This window comes from Lepisma saccharinum, chromosome 14 (genome assembly GCF_977018435.1).
Source record: "Lepisma saccharinum chromosome 14, izLepSacc3.1, whole genome shotgun sequence".
NCBI lineage: Eukaryota > Metazoa > Arthropoda > Insecta > Zygentoma > Lepismatidae > Lepisma > Lepisma saccharinum.
The window spans coordinates 18,238,477-18,259,748 of record NC_139242.1 but is presented as its reverse complement, the minus strand read 5'-3'; the positions used below and the strand labels follow the sequence as shown (position 1 = coordinate 18,259,748).

At 37.7% G+C, this 21,272-nt stretch overlaps 1 protein-coding gene across 1 annotated transcript in view; it reads right to left on the bottom strand.

The window, feature by feature from the left end:
* The window catches only part of LOC145998707 (hyaluronidase B-like), a 54,058-nt gene extending 33,479 nt beyond the window's left edge, over window positions 1–20,579 (bottom strand). The window contains exon 1 of the mRNA XM_083135197.1: window positions 20,160–20,579. Within this exon, the coding sequence (XP_082991323.1) occupies window positions 20,160–20,493 (334 nt within the window). The 5' untranslated portion in view covers window positions 20,494–20,579. The remainder of the gene's footprint in view (window positions 1–20,159) is intronic.
* Between the last annotated feature and the right edge of the window lie 693 nt (window positions 20,580–21,272).

Below are 21,272 nucleotides of genomic sequence, written 5' to 3'. Positions count from 1 at the left end.
CTCCAAATTTTGGGGAGAGAAGGGAGTACAGCAACCCCCTAAATCCTTTGATCCGAACTGTATCCCTTATATGCGCCCTCAGATAGACGGAAAGATATTGTCGTTCACACCATCTAGTTTTTAGTAGCTAAATGCAAAAAGTGTCTTGTGTTCACAGCCAAAAGTATTGAAATCACGTGAACCAATCTACTACATTTTGGAGTAATTACCTAACTTGATCTGTGTTCTCGGAAAGCTTTACAGGGTTTCTATAAATTAGTTATACAAAAGTAACCGTTAATTGTGAAGAAAGTGTATGTGTAACAGAAATGGTTTATACATCAATGAATACAGCATATCTTCAAGTTTATTGCCGCACGTTGTTAGTTTCAGACGCCTCCAGTGGCGGCTCCTGAAACTAACAACGTGCGAAAATAAACTTGAAGATATGCTGTATTCATTGATGTATAAACCATTTCTGTTACACATACACTTTCTTCACAATTAACGGTTACTTTTGTATAACTAATTTATAGAAACCCTGTATAAGGAAGTAAAATATGTTTAAATTTGTGCAAAACTATGGAATCAATCCTAGAGCCTATCTGTTCTGAAGTGTACATGTTTTAAAACTATAATGAATAGCCACAATATTTTTAAAAATCATTATTATTTAGTCAAAATTGTTTTTTTATTGGCAGTACAAGGTGATGCAAGTTTTACCTTAAAAAATGAAGAAGAATGTGACCTGTTCTAAATGAGGGGTGACTTTTGCATTCCTCCACAAAACTAAAACGTTTCTGCGCCACTGTGCTCGTATACCGAATAATGCAATAGTACTGTCTGATATATTAGTCCAGTAAAAGTAGGCAAAATGTCATAAATGAATGGAAAAAATTCCAACAGAGATAAAAATTGGTAGATATCACCAGTATGGCATTTCAAACAACATACTAAAAGTCCCCAACAATCCGAGTTGTGCTCTGTCCGCCATATTGGGAAATGGCGAATGAACGGTGACGTTTGATCATAATTGCTTTATTAACTAAAAATGGTGAAGGTTGAGCCGAAAATGTGTTCAGACATAAATTAAAGAAAATAAAATTTCCAATAACTGTAAGAAGATAAATGTTTGTGATTTAACCAACCTATCTAATAATGTAAAAAATAAATTTAACTCTGTGGAAACTTTTCCCATTATTTTGTAATCAAATTTGCCTGGTGTTGATTGAAGTTTTACACTTTTATTTCGTGACTTGTAACGAATAATATATATTATTGACCAAGCTTCTTCCAATCTGCTTCCCCTCATCATATATCCTATCGCTCCCTGCTTTCCCTCATCATATATCATATCGCTCCCATGTACGACATAAGCATGTGGAATCCACCTAGACGAAGGACAACTGACGACATACGTATCTCCGTTGTCTAGAGAAGCCGCAACAATTTCAGAGGCTTTCAGATATAGAGGTTGGTCGAAAGTAACAATACATGTCTTTGGACTATGTTTCATGCATTCTTCAACTGCGAACATAAGGGATGAGTATATGGCATCTGGACTTGTCGGCAGCAGCTTTATAAATGGTAATATACTTATTTCAGAAATGTGATATTCCTTGCTACCTTCAGTGGCAAGCTCCACACATCTATACAAAATCATGAAGTGATGCAACATGCACTGATGGTGCTACCTGTTTGGTGTATTCAATTTCTTTAATCTTGATTTTCTGCAGGCCACGCACAGCAGGCACAACGTATGTGCGTAATGGAACATTACCAAATTTGGCAAGGTAACATTCTGGTGGTTGCTTCTTCAATCAAACATTTTCTTTTCTGGGATGAACAGATCTTGCAGGAGTAGTGCACATAATGCTCCCCATATTGTGGAAAGTTCCTAGTCCGTCCAATGTCCAAACATTGACGTCTGCATTATCAAAAACAAAGCGATTCAATAATTCCTTGTCAGCAACAATTTCCTCATCACTTAACATTGCAGAACTAAGATACAATATGGCTTCATTGTAGGATGCACGTAAACCCATGCTTGATAACATATCAATAAGATTTCTTAAACCAAAATGTCTATGTAGATGAACTGCAAGTCCAATCTGAATCATTGAATTGAATGACCGTGGTCTTACTGCTGATATAATAGCATGCTCAATACACACATTTTCTTTTGATGGAGTCTTCATTTACTTTTATTCGTTTCATAATCACACCCTCTGTAAAGACCCTTAATGTCTCTGGAACCATATCATCAACTGTTTTCGAGCATTCATGTGGATTTGGATACATATCTTTGGCATATGTTTCAGATCGTATATCTTCCCGAATTATTGCGGCAGCAGTTCTAACAATTCTAAGTCTTTCGTTCTTTGGATCTTCTTCTTTCTGTGTGTACCAACTTTTGGATAATATTTTATATCCTGTATCACGGAAACATACTGTAGCGGTTTGCCCTTTACGTGTTGTTATCATCATGTCTTCTCCATAGTGATCACATAGGCGTTTCCTAAGAGTTTTTTTCTGAGACATCAGTATCTTGTGGAAGATATTCCTTCATCTTCGTCATAAGTTGATTCATCGAGTACTGACACTCGTCGTTATCATTATCAAGGTAGCAACATAACTGCAGAAATGCTATTGAAATACACTCATCTTCAGGCCTACCACGTTTTCCCGATGTAGGTGAGGATGTGTAAAATTTAGTGAAACAAGGATGGTGATACCTAGCCTCAACTGCAACTAGATCAATAACGGTACGAATTCGATCAAGCACTGTCCTTCCCCAATCCTCATTCCTCTTGATGGCAGCTTCAATGATTTGATCCTTGAATGTTAAGGATCGAACTTCAAACATTTAAACTCGTCTGTTCACATTTTTTTTTCGTTTCTGCTTGAAAATCACAAACTTCACTGCAAAACAAGCAATCAGGTTTGAAGTCAAATATATGTACTGCTGATCGAAGGAGTATTGAATTTTGTGGCGAACGATTACTTGCAGCAGTAATACTACTCTCACGAGTATAGTCTTTACGGCACTTAATATGTAACCTCACATTCGTCTCATTTTCCAATTTCTCAAATATTCCATCTTTTCGACGTAAACTGCTGCTCTTTATAGCATTTAAGCCTTTTATCACAACTACAGTGTTACCTTCACTCAATTTGTTCACAAATAATACATTGTTGTTCATTGAGTTGTTGTTTTAAGTCCACTTTATGCACAGTAAGGCTAATCGGGACTGGACCTACAGTTTAAAGTGGGATCCAAACCACTTGTGCCTCCATCGGGTATCGAACCCGGGACCCCTTGATTACAAGGCGACGACGCTACACAAATAATACAATATTGTGCATTGTTGCCTTGCCGAAAAGGTTATTCAGTTTGTTTTCCGATGATCACATACATTACATCCAAGTTCCACAACGGGCAGCATGTAAAGAAATTACATATATTATTAACAGTTAAATGGTTGGTTAAATCACAAAAATTTATCTTCTTACAGTTATTGGCAATTTTCTTTTCTTTAATTTATGTCTGAACACATTTTCGGCTCAGCCTTCACCATTTGTAGTTAATAAAGCAATTATGATCAAACGTCACCGTTCATCCGCCATTTTCCAATATGGCGGACAGAGCACAACTCGGATTGTCGGGGACTTTTAGTATGTTGTTTGAAATACCATACTGGCGATATCTACCAATTTTTATCTCTGTTGGAATTTTTTCCATTCTTTTTTCTAATTTGCCTGGACTATGCAAGTTTTACCTTAAAAAATAAAGAAGAATGTGACCTGTTCTAAATGAGGGTTGACTCTTGCATTCCTCCACAAAACTAAAACGTTTCTGCGCCACTGTGCTCGTATACCGAATAATGCAATAGTACTGTCTGATATATGATCCATGTCGAATTCTCAGAAACAATCAATATACGTAAAGTTCGATATCTCAGAATTGAGAAAATCTGCATGCATGTAATTTGATGTGCAGGCAAATGCATAAATTATCCATCAATTATAACAAACGTTCTCGACTAGTCCGCCCATTTGCATAGCATACCTATGTATGTCAACAATTGAACTATTCAATATCTGTTGATCGCTCGCAAACTAGTACAGAAACAAATATAACATTTCGTGAAGTGAAAGAAATACCATGTTCTAATGTAATGGGATATTTAATAATTACAATCGATCTGTCCGTCTAAATGTGAATGGAGCACATTTACAACAACCGCTATTATAAAAACCTGTTCGTAATATAAATGAAAGTAGAAATATATTTTGTGGTAAAATGCCGATAAGATAATTGTAAAAACAATAGTTACTTTTATTATCTAATTAGCAAAGCTACAATTTGTGTAATGAAATCGGATTAAAATAAATGGTCGCACCAATGCGAAAAAACACGAATGTGCTAAATCTTACCTTGATATAAAAGCATTGTAATATTCAATTTTCTGAAGATAAAAACACTTTGATTAAATGTTGTCATCAGTAAAATATGTAGGTCATACCTACATATTACTATTAATTAGGTCATATAAGTTAGCACAGTAATCTATCAACAAAAAATAATCAGAAACTGTTCTAGGTAAAAAAAAAGTAAATGTACACATTCGTTGTTTTTGGCATTGGTGTGACGATATATAGATTATCCTCATTAGCAGTTCTGTAAAAAGTCATAAAAAAAATAAGCTGGGGGTATGTCAAACGCTTTTCTGCCACTTTCCACTGGGGATATGTCAATGTGGAGATAAGTACCCATGTGATTGTGTACCTCAAACTGTTCTGGTCCCAGGATATCAAGTCAAACTAGATACTTCCGTTAAAATAGGCCACTAGTTACAGGGAAGAACGTGATTTATGGTTTCAGAAATTTTATCATAATCCTTGAAACAGGCTGGTTTTTATTACCACCTTGGCCTTTGGCTTTACTCGTAAGGAAATCACGGTACCGTGACTTGAAACTCGAGGATATTCTCGTGAGAAATACAAGCAATTAAATAATTCCTGAAGCTTTCCTGGCAGCGAATATTGAAGAGGTTTTCTCGGGCAATCAGCCAGGTGATTTCCGGAAAGGCTTCCGAGGAATGAAGATGAGAGTGACGTTAGCTCTCGAAAGCTCGGAAGCCTTGCCGGAAATCACCTGGCTGATTGCCCGAGAAAATCTCTTCAATCAAGCAATTAAATGTTGTGATAAGTGAACAGAGACATGAACACTTCAGGAATTGCAAGAAGCAGTTTAACCTTCAGTTATTTTTGTCAGCGAAAAGGTCCAGTTTACCTTTCGGTCACTGTGCCAGGGGTGCCCATCCCCCCCAAGGACAATGGCGCAATCCCCCCCAAATTATATTATTCGCGCACTCAAACTATATAGTAATCCCCAGAAAGTAAAGCTCGGGGCGATAATATAATACGGATACTCTTTCAAAGAACTCACCCCCCTCAGTTTTCTTGGGGTAAATATAATTATTTTAGTAACGCATAACAACAATTACGTGGATTTTATCTTCAGTGCAAATTTAACTTGTTAAAGTAAAATTTTCCTGTGTGTGACAAGAAATTAGAAATGCAGATTCAATATATTTTTGTTCCAAATGATGCACCTGCTTTAAATTAAGCAGTATACCAACACTAAGCATTATATTTGAAAAAGTGATGTTATTAATGGATATCGATTATATCTTGTAATATACCTATTGTATAAAACTTCACATTCACCTCACTTCAGTAAAGCGCCAAACAAACACGAATTCTTGCAACACAAGACTGCGAGCGAAGCGAGCAAGAAAATTTTTACATCCATCTCTTTGCAGGTTTTCAAGAATATTAATTTAATGGGGTGTCAATTCTTTCTTAGGATTCCGAGATAATTAGTCTTTTCCAGCTTCTCTTTTGGCACGTTCAAGGTCGAAACGTCGTTAAATACAGTCTCCAAAATATAATGTTCGAACTCTCTCTCCACTACAGAAATCCCTTGACAATGTAAGATTTAACACATTATCAAAAGCTTCCTATCTCCTCCTTTAAATTTAATACTCAATCCCCCTTTAACTAAAATACCCGCCATAATCTAAGACCTAAAGATGGATACTGTCCTCCCAACGTTTAATTCCTCCCCAGAACCCACGTGTAAAATAAGGCCTAATATCTTGGAGGTGGATATTTCTCCCACCCCTCACTTAAAGGATTAAATATGGTGCATTTAAGGTGTAAAATTTTTACATATATTTTGGGAAAATATATAAATGTTGAAGTTTATATTATTTGAAGGGAAAAAATCCCCCCCAAAAAATTCGATGGCGCAGCCTGTGCCATAACACCCTATGTGGTGCCAAGTAGATTGGAAGAAGTCCTGTGGGGTGCCAAGTAGATTGGAAGAAGTGTGAATACCGTATATCACCGCATAATTGTCGAAGATTTTATGTCCATTTTATTAAAGGGGGTTCGACTATTACATTAAACTCTCTTTTTTTAAAAAAAATGTGTCAGTATCAGGGTGGATAAAAATCATGATTTTTATTAAAAAATCATTTTTGATGATTTTTTGGATTTAAATAGGATTCTTAAATGTAAATAGATTTTTTTTAAATTTAAAAAAAAATCACGGTTAAAATTGCTGGTTTGGTTGTTGGCATCATACACACAGGTATGTTCATTTTTTAGAAAGGCTTTTTATAGTAAACAGCTCTGTAAAACATTTGAACAGTTGGATTAAAGCAAGTAAAAAATTGTACGTAAATATACATTTTCTGTTTCTGATACTATGTAGCTATATGAACCTACTATGCACTATGGAAATGTTGGTTGAGTGTGTTTATGAAACTATAATCTCAGTAACTTCTCTTTCAGTGAAAAGAAAACAATCTGAATGTACTATCTAATTGTAGCTGAATTTTGGCAATTTTTTTAATGATAGTTTGCAAAATAATATATAAGATGTCTTATTTTTTACAGTTTAATGATAATGACAATATTTACGGTTTAACATGATTAGTATTTTATAAATTTTCTACATAAAATGTTTGCAATGCTATATGTTTGCTATAAAAACTATTCATCTTAAATCAAGAGAGTTTAAGTGTGTTTACAGTTACATACTACATTTCCTTTTGTACGAGCTTCACCACTTTCTTAGAGCTTAATAAACACTAATTACAAGATTAATGTACTTTCAGCAAAAGTGATTTTGATATCTACAAAATCCTTATGTACGTAGATTTTTCTATAAATTATTTATTTAAAGTGATTTAAATCAAATCACCTTGGTCAGTATCACTAGTACTTAAAAATCATTTATTACTAAACTGTATTTGGTGCAAGAATAGAATGTATGGAATACTTGTGATTGTGAATATATGTTAAAACTGAATAGTTCAAATCTGCGCACATCATTTCTTCGTGACAGTTTTCCGAAAATTTTCCTGGCATGAAAAAAGGTAACACATTAGTTCTTACTGATTTGTGCATTATAATCGAAATATTCCACTTGAGAAAATTTGGTACTCTTTCCACATCCTCAATCTTCTGTCACAATGAATAAATAATACACCCTTTACCTATTAATATTTATAGTCACAGTGACAGGTGAATTTACCTTACTTTCCGAACAATATTACTCAAACATTATTTTTCAATAGAGTGTACAATTCCAATTTTCGTATTTAAAATTGTTCGCTGCAGATTCTGAGAAACAGAATGCGGAAAATTTCGTCGCTCAATGACAGCCATTCTACCGATGAAGTCGCACTGTTAATCGTAATTCAGTGTCACAGTCAAGATTGCTTCGATTGGCGGTCACGCGACTTTTTCGTTCAGCTTCCGCTTTTCCACTTCCGCCAACTTCCACTGGAACTTGCACTGACCGTCCTTGCGACGCCTGCCTCTAATTACATTGGAGGATTTCATGGAGCCTTGAATTATTATCTTTTAGTTTATGTGCGAGTTGTACTTCTATTTGCGGGAAGCAACGTTAGATCTTTTTTTTTTTTTTGGGGGGGGGGAGGTGTACCATTCATTGTTCCCAGGTGCGTGTATCAGAAAAAGCTACCCCTTGCACATTTCAATTCAACATGCCGTGAACTCATTTGGAGGATGTGAGCCAGTTCTGGAGAAGCACCACGCTCGTGTCGTTTTACCATTCGGGTTGCCCCGAGGCTGGGTGAAACCTAGATCCGCTATTTGCTTTAACTTGTTTGCATGGCCGTAGGCAGGAAAAAAAATCCGGGCGGGGGGTTACTCATAATTGTTCCCATGGGCGTCTCAAGAAATTTGAATAATAGAAATAATAACAATAATAATTGTTAATATAATATTTTTTTAAAAAAATCATGAAGTAATTAATTCCAAACGAATTATTATTATTATTATTATTGCTGTCCTTACATCCTTGAGGAGACTTTTCTACTCTATCCATCAGAAGTGCAAATATGCAGCACAACTGTTTTTATTTACTTATTTTGCGTTTCATACAGTGTATACTGAAATGCACAGTTATTATATTTTGTTATTAAATTTTAGGTACTTCAAGAAAAACCTTTAAAAGTAAGAGATAAATTTTAGTCAAAGTTTATGTTATTTGACCATTCACATAAAACTTAATTTTTGGAATTTTGAAAACTGTGGAAACCAGTAATTCTTTGGATTAAATGGTAAAACATAACCTGGTGCCTGTATTGTAACCTCAATTTTTCGATCTAATGCCGTTTTTCTTTGGTTATTCTGTTCGAATACTAACTAACTGGACTTTATTTCCGTTATTAACAATAAAATTAACAAACGTTTTGCAATTTTGTAACTTGCAATAAACGATGTCAATTCGGGGGAATGGGGTTTCTATAGACCAGTTCGATCCTACTTTCCGACGCTCATATTGTTCATATACTTGCCAAACCGTATTATATACAACCACTATGCACTATGCAAGTATGTGTTTTATAGGACCGCATAGGTTAAATGTATGTACTATATCGAACCGCTGGGTGAAGGATAGTGAATGTAAAGCAGGATATCCTAGGTTTGAACTCTTAATTATAAAGAGGGAATTTAAAAGTTGGAATGAGAATTTTGTGACAATCACAAGGGAATTTTCAGTCTGATCCAGAAACAACACTGGAAAGAGGACAGCAGAAGTGACAATGAAGGAGTCGCGGGTCGGCCTGCGATTCTGAGAATTAAATCAGCTTCACTCAAATTTCAGAATTCAAAACGTTTGAAAATTCTAGCTCGATCATTCCAGAATTGTCTCCCTGTTGTATTTTTGTGAAACTGCAAATACATTTTTGAAAATGTGTTACATATTTTGGTATCTGAACTTCCATTAATCCAACATGCCACAAGTTTCGGGGGGGGGGGGTTTGAACCCTAAAAAAAAAAACATCTAAATACAGCCATGCTTGTTTGGACCTTTGGAAAAAAACATTTTGCGGAGTCAGAAGTTTGCAGATGACAACAAGGTAATTGTCACACCAAAACGTTTTTTTTTGTGCAATGTTCCTCAGCTTCAGGCGATACCCGTGGCCAATTATATCGGGCCACGACGGGTTCATTAGATCCAGTGGTTGACAACTAATATAAACCTAATATTGCACTTGTCAACAAGCCTAGATTCAATCGAACTAATACCCTTTATGATTATACCGTAATTTATTTATTAATATTTAATGTCAATGGTACAGTCTCGGACACTTCTGCGTTGTAGCGATTCCATTGAAAGTAAATTAGTCTATTACAACCCAGAAGTGTCCGTGACTGTACATATTAATTAATGAATGTAGCTATAAAGTTTAAAAAGCCAGGAAGCTATTTAAGTACGAGTAAAATTCGATAGATCAGGGACAGACCTTTTTTAAAAAAAGAATTTACCGGGCCGCGGTCTTTCGCAGGTTGAGAACCACTGTTCCAGAGAGCATCCACAACCTGTTGACAGGCGTACCAAGTGTATTATGAAGCAGGGCGACTATTCAAAAATAAAACACAAAACAATTTCTGTAAGTACTCCTGTGAAAAGTTATTAATAAAATTCTTGTCGTTTAATGACTTTAACTCCTATTAACTTACAAGGTCTCTTAAAATCTCCGAGTTTTCAATAAACTATGAGAACCAAATCACTATCAATTAAGTTATTAATATTTTTTTACTTAAACAATTGGTATTGTTTGACAAGACTGAATTTTGTAAAACAAATATACGCTTTTATTCTGTCTTGCATTCTAAAGCAAATTATTTGAAATATAATGTAAAGGACCTAACTATAAAATATGTCTTGTAGAGTGGGATGCATAAATATTACCAAGCAAATTGTTCATCACAGTCTTTACCATCTTTGTTTTACGCATTGAGCTTCAAGAAACAAAACGCTAAACAAGCTGCTGACAACCCCTGCAGACATGGACAATTTTGCCGAGCTATAGACCTACTTGTGCATCCCACTGTACAAATGTTTTGATTCGTTAAAGGCTTTGAACTGTCTCTCCTCGAAGCAGGAGTTACTCATATCCACTATTTGGAAAGACAACGATGATTATTTCATTAGCAAGGATTATGTGAAAATGTTCAGTGAAAGTGACAAGAGGCTCGAGTAGAAGGATAACAAGATTGCCAGGTCATGCACATATTGGGTACCTTTCTGCGCAGTTCAAACACCACTACGGGTACATACCGGTAGTGACAGCAAGAGCAAATGGTCACTCAGCACTGAAGGCTCTTCTTGCGCCTTTTCTTTGAACGACCGAGGTCCAATTCACCTGGTAACTCCTCAAGGGGGCACGGGGATCGGAACTTGACCCTGAGTCTGCGATATTGACCTCAATTTCCCTCTCGACCGTCTCTTGACGTAACAAGGGACGTGTGCGTGCATGCCAAGCAGACGAAGGGCGCCGGAAGCCTTTTTTCTGCTTATGCGGCTGGTAGGAAATTCTGAGCCACGCGCGATACTCGTTCTGCTTCTATTGGCAGAAAATGAGCAGGCCAAATTAGGAGTTTATGGTTGACGAGGGAATGGGGCTTCAAAGGGCAGGGGCGAAGTCCGCTTTGGACTCCCGACTGCGGGACGGCATGGGTTCGAGTCTGCCTGGGTTCAGTCTCTAGGTTTTTGGCCTGTGTGTAGGACCGGTGGCAACGCACCATCGTGGGAGCTACGAGTGAGGTAAGCCGGTCTGGGAAATCTCCTACAACGGCTGAGGGTTCGAGGTGCTGACCCCATGTCACCCCATTGCCGGTTGAAGATTTCCACACCTCTAGGTAGGATTGTGGGAGGGAGCAGTTGGCAGATACGGGCAAGGCCCTTCAGGGCTGCAGAGCCACGGGTTATATATTACACCTTTAATCTTGCTAAGGAAGTAAAATTAATTACAACTACACACTATTTAAATTAGATATTTGTAGGATTTGGGGGGGGGGGCTTCAGTCCCCGAGCCCTCCCAGTGGCTACGTATTTGATCATGCCTGCATACGTATGTTACGCATTAACTTTTGAACATGTGGGGAAACGAATAAAATATTCCATAAGGATTTTTTTTACAAAAAAAATAATAAAAGTGAAAAAATGCTAAACAGTGGCGGCGAATAGGTGAGAGATGTCCCCCCCCCCTTCCCCAGTTTTGGCACCCAATCGTCACCACTGGTACTAAAGAATGAATGTTCATTTCTTTTAATAACAAGGCAATTTTATACATTTGCTGGAAGGAGACCCAAACTAGCGTTCGCAGAGTTGTTTGTTACTCCATTATCGTTAGGGGGCGTCGCCAAATAATGGGCAACGTCGTCAACCCCTTCGAGATATTTTCACATATTACTTAATGTTAATGATATGCACATTTGTATATTTTTCTGATATGGCCCTAAAGGGCAACACGGACTTGAGTGGCTATTATTTTACTAAATACGCTAAGATTAGTTAAAACTGCAAATATTACCCAGCCACTTCTGCCCTGAAGATGAGTGTGACGTTAGCTCCCGAAAGCTTGGACTCCTTTCCACAACTCACCTGGTCGATATCCCGTGAGGATATTTTCAACATTCGTCGCCAGGAAAGCTTCAAGACTTACTGCAAATATTGTTTGTAGGTGTGCAAACTTCGCGATTTTTGGAAACCGTACAAGTTAATAGTTTGGAATCTGCATAGGCTTATATAAATAAATATTACTACGTACACGCGGCCATGTCCCCGCATACAGCGGCTCTGGGGCTCACCCAGCCCTCAAATCAATGGGTACCTGGGGGTAACAATGGGGGAGGGGGGTAAAGGCGGTCGGAGCGTTGTGCTGATCACACGGCACGAGGAACTTTACCTTTATCTTTCGTTCACGCATTTATATTTATTTGAAAACTTTGAATGACGGTCAAAACGGAGTGTCTACGTGTGTGGTTTTTTCACGTATTGTTCTCAAACATCTGGAGATTATCTTAACGTTGAATAGAAGTCAAGTACACTGATATTTGTACAATACTTGGTAGCTTTATGACAGCCACTTCAACAACAAAAAATCGCCCCTGATAAGGCAATTAATTATACCTCACAAAAAAAACAATCACTAAGCGACTTAATGCACTGATTTTGTAGGTACATCAGACATATTGTTCTCCGAAGCGGCACCAAGGATGGGCCAGAGTGAGTCACGGTCCACCCTGTCAAAATGCAATAAGCAAATTTCATAATAAAAATAAAATGAACGTATAAGTAATCATGATTATGATGAGAAAACCTTAGAAGTTTCGAACCAGTATATCTGGTTTCTGAGCATCCTCTACCAACCCCTGGATCACGAAGATCTGAATCTTAAAATGTAACACTTTTGCAATACAACATGGCATTTGTATAACTTATTTTTACTTCAATATTTAGATTTTCAATTATTGTTTGGGTGAAACACATGGGCGTTGAAAAGGTCCGTCCACCTCCCTCCCCCGGAAATTCTCCCAGAAACTTGGACTGCCTTTTGCAGACTAGCGAGGCTCTGGCGTCTGGACTCGCAGCCAGTATAACTTTCTGTGGGCATGGACGTCCGCAGGATTTTTTTCCAGGGAGGGGCAAGCAAGGTATTTTTTTCCAGGGGGGGGGGGGCAAACGAGACATATTTCCCCATAGTAGTGTTGCCACCTCAAAAAACACTTCTTCAGATTGAAGTTATCATGTTTCATTATTTCAATAATTAACATAAATTACTGTGACTGAAGTGAAATATATGTGTGTAAAAGATCTATTACTACTTATAGTAATATGCATAAAATATTACCAGGAACTTTACTATTCGCCAACTGGATCTAACATCCTTTTTTTATATTTAATTATTTTATCTATTTACTATTCGCCAACTGGATCTAACATCCTTTTTTATATTTAATTCTTTATCTATTTTACATTAATTTCCTTGCCAGGGCAGTTTTGCCGACCTTAGCTAAACGTAAGCTAGATAATGAATACGTGCTGTTGTATCACTATCCTTAACAGTCTTTTTACCTATTAATGTAATAACAATATAATATTAATTAATTTGAATATTTTAATTAATGCTATTTTAATTATAATTGTTTTAATCAATTTAATGTAATTATAATTGTTTTAATCAATTTAATGTAATTATAATTATTTTAATCAATTTAATGTAATTATAATTATATTAATTTAAACATTAGTATTGTTGTTATTATTATTATTATTATTATTATTATTATTATTATTGAGACACTTGATTAGGACCCCCTCTCCCAGAATATATTTCTAGAAACGTGCCTGAACTAGAGGTAATAGAGTTATTATGCTTGAGGTTGCATTGGTTCTGGAAAGCAGTCTTTAAACCAATGCAAATATTTCCGAAACAGAAAGGAAATTAGCCGATACACCACGACCTTGACAGGCTCTTTCTGTGCACTGAAAGAAGAAAACTTTCCTCTGGACTAAAGCACGTAGCGGACCCCTCCCCCAATCGTGATTTCGCGATGCGCCAGAAACATGTATTGACACAGTTCTATCTAAACACCCATTCGTGGCGTTACCTCAAGGCAAACATTGAAATTAAGCAACGCGCTTTGTTTTCCAATTTGCGCGGTGCCGAAATCTCCACTCGAATGGAAGAAAAGAGGATAAGTGTCTTATAAATAGGCGATGTCCACCGGACATCACTCAACCGAGGTATCTGACCTAGTCTTCGCATTATCTTATCTTCCACAGAACTCGGAAAAAAATAATCATTGTCAAGGAGAGAGAACAGAGGAAGAAGCTGACTGTGTTGCACCGAAGTACATACTTGAGATTGATTGCACCTAGTAACGTCCCCAGTTAAAAGTGAGTGCAATCATGCCCACGAAAAGGGGGGGAGGGCGCTAAGTGCGCAATCAAAATTTTGAGGGGGACTTTTCATTAAAACAATATAAAATTCAACATGAATATATTTTCTGAAATATACCTAAAAAAAAGTTTTATACCTTGGCACTAAGCTGTGAGGCGGAGGGGGAGGGGGATCTGTATATGGGCCATTCCACGAAAATTGGTCCTACTCCAATAACAAATTGAATTAGTCTGAGAATTATTGTTTTTAATTGCATTAAGGTTTAAATGTTTGTGAATGCAATAATTTGCACACCAACAAAAGTTAAGAAAAGTGACAAATAAGATGAATTGATGAAACGGCAAGCACACACTGACAGGACACCAACACGTATGCAGCTCATACGCTTCACAGACAAATGAAGTCAAATTTTGCTACATTTCTAAAGCGTCACACACGTAACACATTTTCGTTAATACTTTTCATACATTCCGGCTATGTCATCATACTCAAATGTTCTATTTTCATTTATTAGCAGACGCCACAAAGTAGATGAAATCAATTCATTGCGAATATTTTAATTCAATCTCATGTTTAGAACTTTAAATTTTGCATGTGAAATGTCACACACGTAACGCTGGAATGTCCCATATATTTCCTAAGTAATTCATTTACTTCAGCTGGTTCGAAGTCACTTTTGCTACTAGGTGCACCATATTTAATCAGATTAATAAAAAAAACGAAGAATTTAGAGGGTAGATCAAGTAGTGTTCAATAAAGCTTAAAAAATTGACTTTCAGTAATAAAAAAGCAGTACACATTAAATATTTCATGGGGATTGGACAACTTTAATGCAATTTCACATGAGAAATTCATATGCAAGTTCCTCTTAACTGCTCCCCCCGCCCTATGGCAGTCGGTGATGCATAGAAGTAACTTGCTTCTCAGTGTATTGCGTTTGGGCATTATTGAAGATAATGAAAATGCGCACAATAATAGACGCTGATAATGGTTGTGTTTTTTCCATAGTATGGTTTCTTTATTATTTTTAATTTCTTCGGTGATCAGTTCAAGAGAAAAAAGAATTAATGAATATTAAAAATAATGTTTGACTAAGTTTAAGTCCACTTTATGCACTGAAAGGTTAACTAGGACTGGGCTTACAGTTTAAAGTGTGGTCGGAACTACTATATGCCTCCACCGGGTATTGAACCCGAGACCCCTTGATTACAAGGCGACGACGTTACCATCGGAAGAGACCCAATGAAAAAAAATTAGAAATATCGGTGAATATAGAGTAAAAATTTGTGAAATTAAAATAAATTGTTGAATGTAAAAAAAAAACGCGAGTGAAGAAAAATGTAATTGAATATCAATTAGTGGAAATAATAGAAAGTACAATGTAAAATGTTCGTTAAAAGAAAATAAATTAAAGCAAGAAAAGAAAGCGAAAGGCAGAAAGCTCACGTGGAAAAAATAGAAATAAACCTTTATGGAAAGAAAGCAAAACAAAAAATACAACAAAAGTGTAGAAACCACTACTGCAGGAAAAACCATGAACAATTCGTATCTGGAACACACGTACGTTGATTTTTTTTTCCCAGCACAGCACGTACTCACCGAAAGAAATACCTTCATTTGGCTGGAATAATATGCTTTCTTGACCAAGACTTACCGATCACTGGATTTTTGTTTCGAAGAGGATAATTGAAACTTTCACCAAAATTCAGCGGTGCATTTCTTATGCAAGAATGTTTTCCCTTCTTCCTATTCTCAAACTTCACCATTCACTGCGATAATGGATACTTTCAGCATAATGTTTTTACGTAAGAATGACTTCTTGTTCCTGAATTCATACGAACGAATTCCAATTGTGTTTGCTGCTCTTGTAACTAAAGTTGTGTGCTTGTGGCTTTACAGAGACAATGCCCAATTGGCATATCAATAAGGCGAAATTTTATGTAACCAAATATTCTAAATGAGGACACTAATAACTAATTGAAAATATCAAATGTGATTGTGCTATATTCGGTGAGTGGGAAGGTGGGGTAATTGTGAGCGGCGGGTAATATTGCGCAGTCTAAAATCTACATGTCCCTGTCAAATGTTTGACCATGGCAAGTGCATACAGTGGCAGCGTGAGCTCATCTGTGGCATCTAGCTATGGCACTGTCGTACGCAAGAGGGGGCGCTGATGGGGTTACATCCCCTCCCTAGATTTTGAGAAAAATAAACATTTTCAAATCAAAGAGTAAAGAACTCTGGGGAAAACCAAAGTGGTAAATGCACATCCCACTTAAAATGACCTCTGATTACCATTTTGTTCTTGGAACAACTTTTCAAGCGATGGTTAAAAAACGGTAAATGCGAAATATTTTATAGTTGATACCGTCGCCTATAACGAAGCTATGTAATATCCATCTATACAATTCTAGCCCATTTCCCCCCCTCCAAGAAAAACCATGCGTACGCTAGTAACCTGTGTCCTCATTTAGATGAATGTCTGCAGGTTTTTTTTTTGTGTTCCTGGTGACTTTTCTGGTTTTCGCGCGTCAGGAAAAAAGCTAGTGAGTCTATATTTCTCGCTGCTGCTTTATTTAGGTAGAAAACTATGAAAAATAAGCCATTATCATATCATAAGAATTAACTACTTATGCTAGTCTCGTTTTTTTCTTGCGATTTTATTTCGAAGGTGAGCGTGGGGTAATGTTGCGCAGATTGCAACAAAATCCGTACGGAAAGCCACAGAAGTATTTCGTACCTGAACACTACTCAATAGATGCAGATAACACGTATACGTCTACAAGGGAGAAGATTGTGTGTGGTTTTCGGAACCCCGAGGAATATAGTGATGAAGCAAAAGGAGACCTTAAATTAATATTTTTGTAATTTTCTAACTGCGGTTATGTTTCTCCGCTTTGTATTAGTGAACGTATATAGTGATGTAAATGCAAGTGCCATGCATTTAGACGTGTAACTTCTACTCAGTGTCTTGATATTGCGCTTTGAAAACCTATTTTCATTATTATTAATGTTTTAAATAAACTGTTTTCTTAAAATAAAAAGTAATAGCGAATTGAAAGTGCACTAGCTGAGGTTTGTATAATCAATATGTTTTCAATTATCACTATCACATGCTCGGTGGGTCCGCACAATATATTCATCCACACACACACTACCACGCAGGTTCTAACCCAAGGAGTTACTCAATTTTCTTAGATAGGAATTATGCTGACCACGATTCACCCTGGGCAAGCTCTGGCCATTCGAGCTATTGCGCCATGGAATATAGACGAAAGGGTCACCCTATACACCCCCATGTCACTCGGACTGGACAGTTTTTTCAATAGTTTTCTCATCATGTCGCCCCGTCTGTTGGTTTCACAAGCGTAGTGAATGCATTTTTTATAGAGTGCAAGTGGCCATGTCGCTAAGAACTTGGCAGCAGAATAACGCAAGTTTTAAGTTCTATATTAATCGCACGAGCCTTTTCTACATTAATCCTGCTGAAGATCAATGACGAACCTTTGAAATATATGATGAAGCAAGGACTTCGGCACATCTAGGATTGTAACCGAGCGCGTTGCGCTAACCACTTTACCACAAAAGCCACCCGTTGCGTCAGTACGAAACGATAAGTATCGTGAGATCACCACATGTCTGAGAACAACGGCTAGGGTTTAGCTAAGACGTCAGATTCAGCTGACCAAGAACAGTTCCCAGGTTGGACAAAACCACCGTGGTAATCTTAGTGCAAGAGTTTTTTTTTAAATGTTGTTTTAATTCCACTTTATGCACAGATAGGGTAATCGGGACTGGGACTACAGTTTAAAGTGAGATCCGAACCACTATTCAATGTGCCACCAATAGGTATCGAACCCGGGATCCCTTGATTACAAACCAACGACTGTTAGTGGAAATGCTGCAAATGCTTAGGTTTGAAATCCGAATAATGGTGGTATTACGCATCTACAATCGAAATGACTTGCCCTATGGGGAAGTTTTTCAAACCCTGTTAACATTAAGCGTAATCAACTTCCCTAGGCATGGTATCGAGATTTGACAGTGCCTCGGTTTTGTCCCTAGTTGTAAATGTGTGATTTGTTATCGGTCTCGTCTGAAAATGAAAGTATAAGAACATATACAACGATCACTGAACGACCTTTCACAGTTTATGGAGGGCAGTAAGGCTAAAACTTTACTTCATAACATTATCTTTGTTTGACGCCTCGTTTCGACGCTACGAGCTCTCGAAATAAACTATTTTATCCTGCACGTATGCGACGACGCATCACAGGCTCACAACTGCCACTAGTGGATTGACTTTGCAATTCTTAGAAAAAGCGCAAGATCTATTGATTCGGTTTATTTTACGTCGCTTTTCTGCCACTTTTGTCTGATCGCGAACATGAGGATGAGTGTGGTGAAATTGATAATGGAAGATTCTCAAAGAATACCCATCCCGGGATTCGAACCCAAGACCCCTCACGTCGTAGCGTGCTGTGCTAACCATTCCGCCCAGGAGGTCGGCCAGAAAGCATACGACTTTATCTATAATCAGCCGGCCCCGTGGCGGAGTGGTTAGCACATCGCGCTACGACGCCAGGGGTCCCGGATTCGAATCCCGGCCTGGGCAGGTTGTCCCGGGCTGTGAGTGTCCATTCATCAATTTCATCATGTCATCACTCATCCCCATCTTCGCAAATTAGCTAAAAGTGGCACAAGAAGCGAAGTAAAATAAAGCTAATCAATGAATGAACAATGAATTATCTATAATCAGAAAGATGGTATATTGGTATCCCTGGAGAAGTCTCATTTTACAGTAATCCTAGTTCAGGTAACTCTTTTCAATATCGTAGCAAAGTCTTGAACGAGACCAAGAATCTCGGACATAAAGTCTCGGTGACCGGTCTCGAATCGTTACCATCCCTAAACTTCCACATCTTCCACCAAAATATCATTATTCCTCTGTGGATATTGCACGAGTGGCACTTTCATTCTTATTTTCAATGAAAAAAGAAGCCTTTCAAAATTTCCCATAACTGAGCTAAAATATAATTAACTCTAGTTTACCTGGGGGGGGGGGGGGCTGCCAGGCCTACCACCTCTTTTCTCTCGATTTTTCAACTCTTATAATATTTTCATTTAAAAAACGAAAATAAATTACATTGTTCCCTACGATGTTCCCAATATTTCTGTATTACCTTTGTTTAAAAAAAAATCTTAAAGGTAAAGTAAATAGGGGAAAATTTCACGTGGTGGGCCTATTAGCCCCCCCTCAGAATGTGTGTTCCGACATGATAATCATGCCTGAAATAGTGTACGATCTGTTGGTAATGATTGTAGTTTTTGTAATTATTATAATTACTATATAACTGAACGCACATAAAAAAAGCACTGATGTGATATGCTTTCGAGGTTTAGTGAATGATAAAAAAATGTGTGCGACACTTGGACACTCGTGCAATGATTGGTTATTATTTTATACTAATGACGACAATTTTTGAAACTATTATAATTAATGTTTACAACAAAGGAAGCAGTGATTCAATAAAAAAATGTTTCTTGAAGTTTAAAGTTTAGTGATAAAAAAAAGTTTGAGCCTGTGAGTCCCCCTTCAGGCAAGTTAAGTTTCTCGTACTGTACGGATAAGCTAGGGTTAATTATCATTTTGTGGAAGAAAAACTTGTACAAAACTTCAGGAAAATACCTCTACGACATACTGCGTAAATTTCCTGCGGATTCAAATCTGATGCGCCTTTTTCCTAGTTTGACTTGTACTAAATTTCAAGAAATTCGCCAAAGCTTTATGCCTAAATAGATAACAGACGAACTAACACCTAAGGCTGAAATGTTCCTTTGGATGAATTAAACTGTGTATAATTCTACATTGAGACTAACCTGCATAATTTCGGTCTGGAATCTTCAAGTCGATGTCTTTCTTCAGGAAGTACAGGTGTTCCGTGATGTTGCCCTCCTGGGGAACCCCTCCGTTTCTTCTTTTCCCGTTCTGGAGGATCGGGAAGCGTCCAGGATCGTAGAAAATGACAGTTTTGTCGCCTTGAAACTCGTCGTTGACATTCTGCACGATATTGTACGGCGTCACATTGAAATACAGCCCGTACTTACGGCACATGAAAGTCGGCGCGTTCCAGTGCACGACGAACTTGTTGTCTTCCGATGCTCGCGCCACCGCCAGCACAGCGGCGAGTAGGAAACACAGCGTGCGGTGCATGCTCTGTAAGTAGGGGAAGTAACCGGTGGGAAAAGTGACTTCGTTCTGGTGGGGCGACCCGCTTTATAAACTTGGGAGCAAGCGAGTGAATTTATCGGTGGTATACTGAGGCACAAGGACGCTTATCGGAATCAGCGAGAGTGTTGCCTTTGCCACCTCGCGAGGGCGTCGTTCTCTGAAAGGCTTTTCAAGACGAAAATTGCAGTTTCTTTCATGCCTAACCTTTCCGGTCAATACAGCGTGCATTAAGCTCTCCATAAGGCGCTGTCAGCTTTCATCAATGCCTTTCCTAGCTTCTGAAGGCGAAATGAAAATTACATTTTCTCGTTCGGAACGGCTAAAATACTTAATTTAAGGAAACCGTAGAGGTAAATTGAAAAGGAAGTTTGCTCAAGGCGTTAAATCGATTACGATTTTAATGCGCAGAGAACTTTTCACCAGTAGCTACATGATGGGGCGAGAAGAAAAGGGAGCTTGCAACGAATATTTTTCGCAAGGGGAAAGGAGCAGAGGTGACGTCACAATTATGTCGTGAAAAATTATTCAGTAACATTTATAGACTTTTACTCACTGACATACATGTGGTGCCGGCCGGCCGAACTTCGTGGCGGATAGGTAAGCGAAGCGCGCTACAATGGCAGGGGTCACGGGTTCGAATCCCGGCATGGGTGTTCTTTGTAAATGTCCCATCATCAGTTTCATCATATCAAGCATTCTCATCGTCGCGATTAGCCAAAAGTGGCAGAAAAGCGACGCTAAATAAAAAGAAATTAAATCAC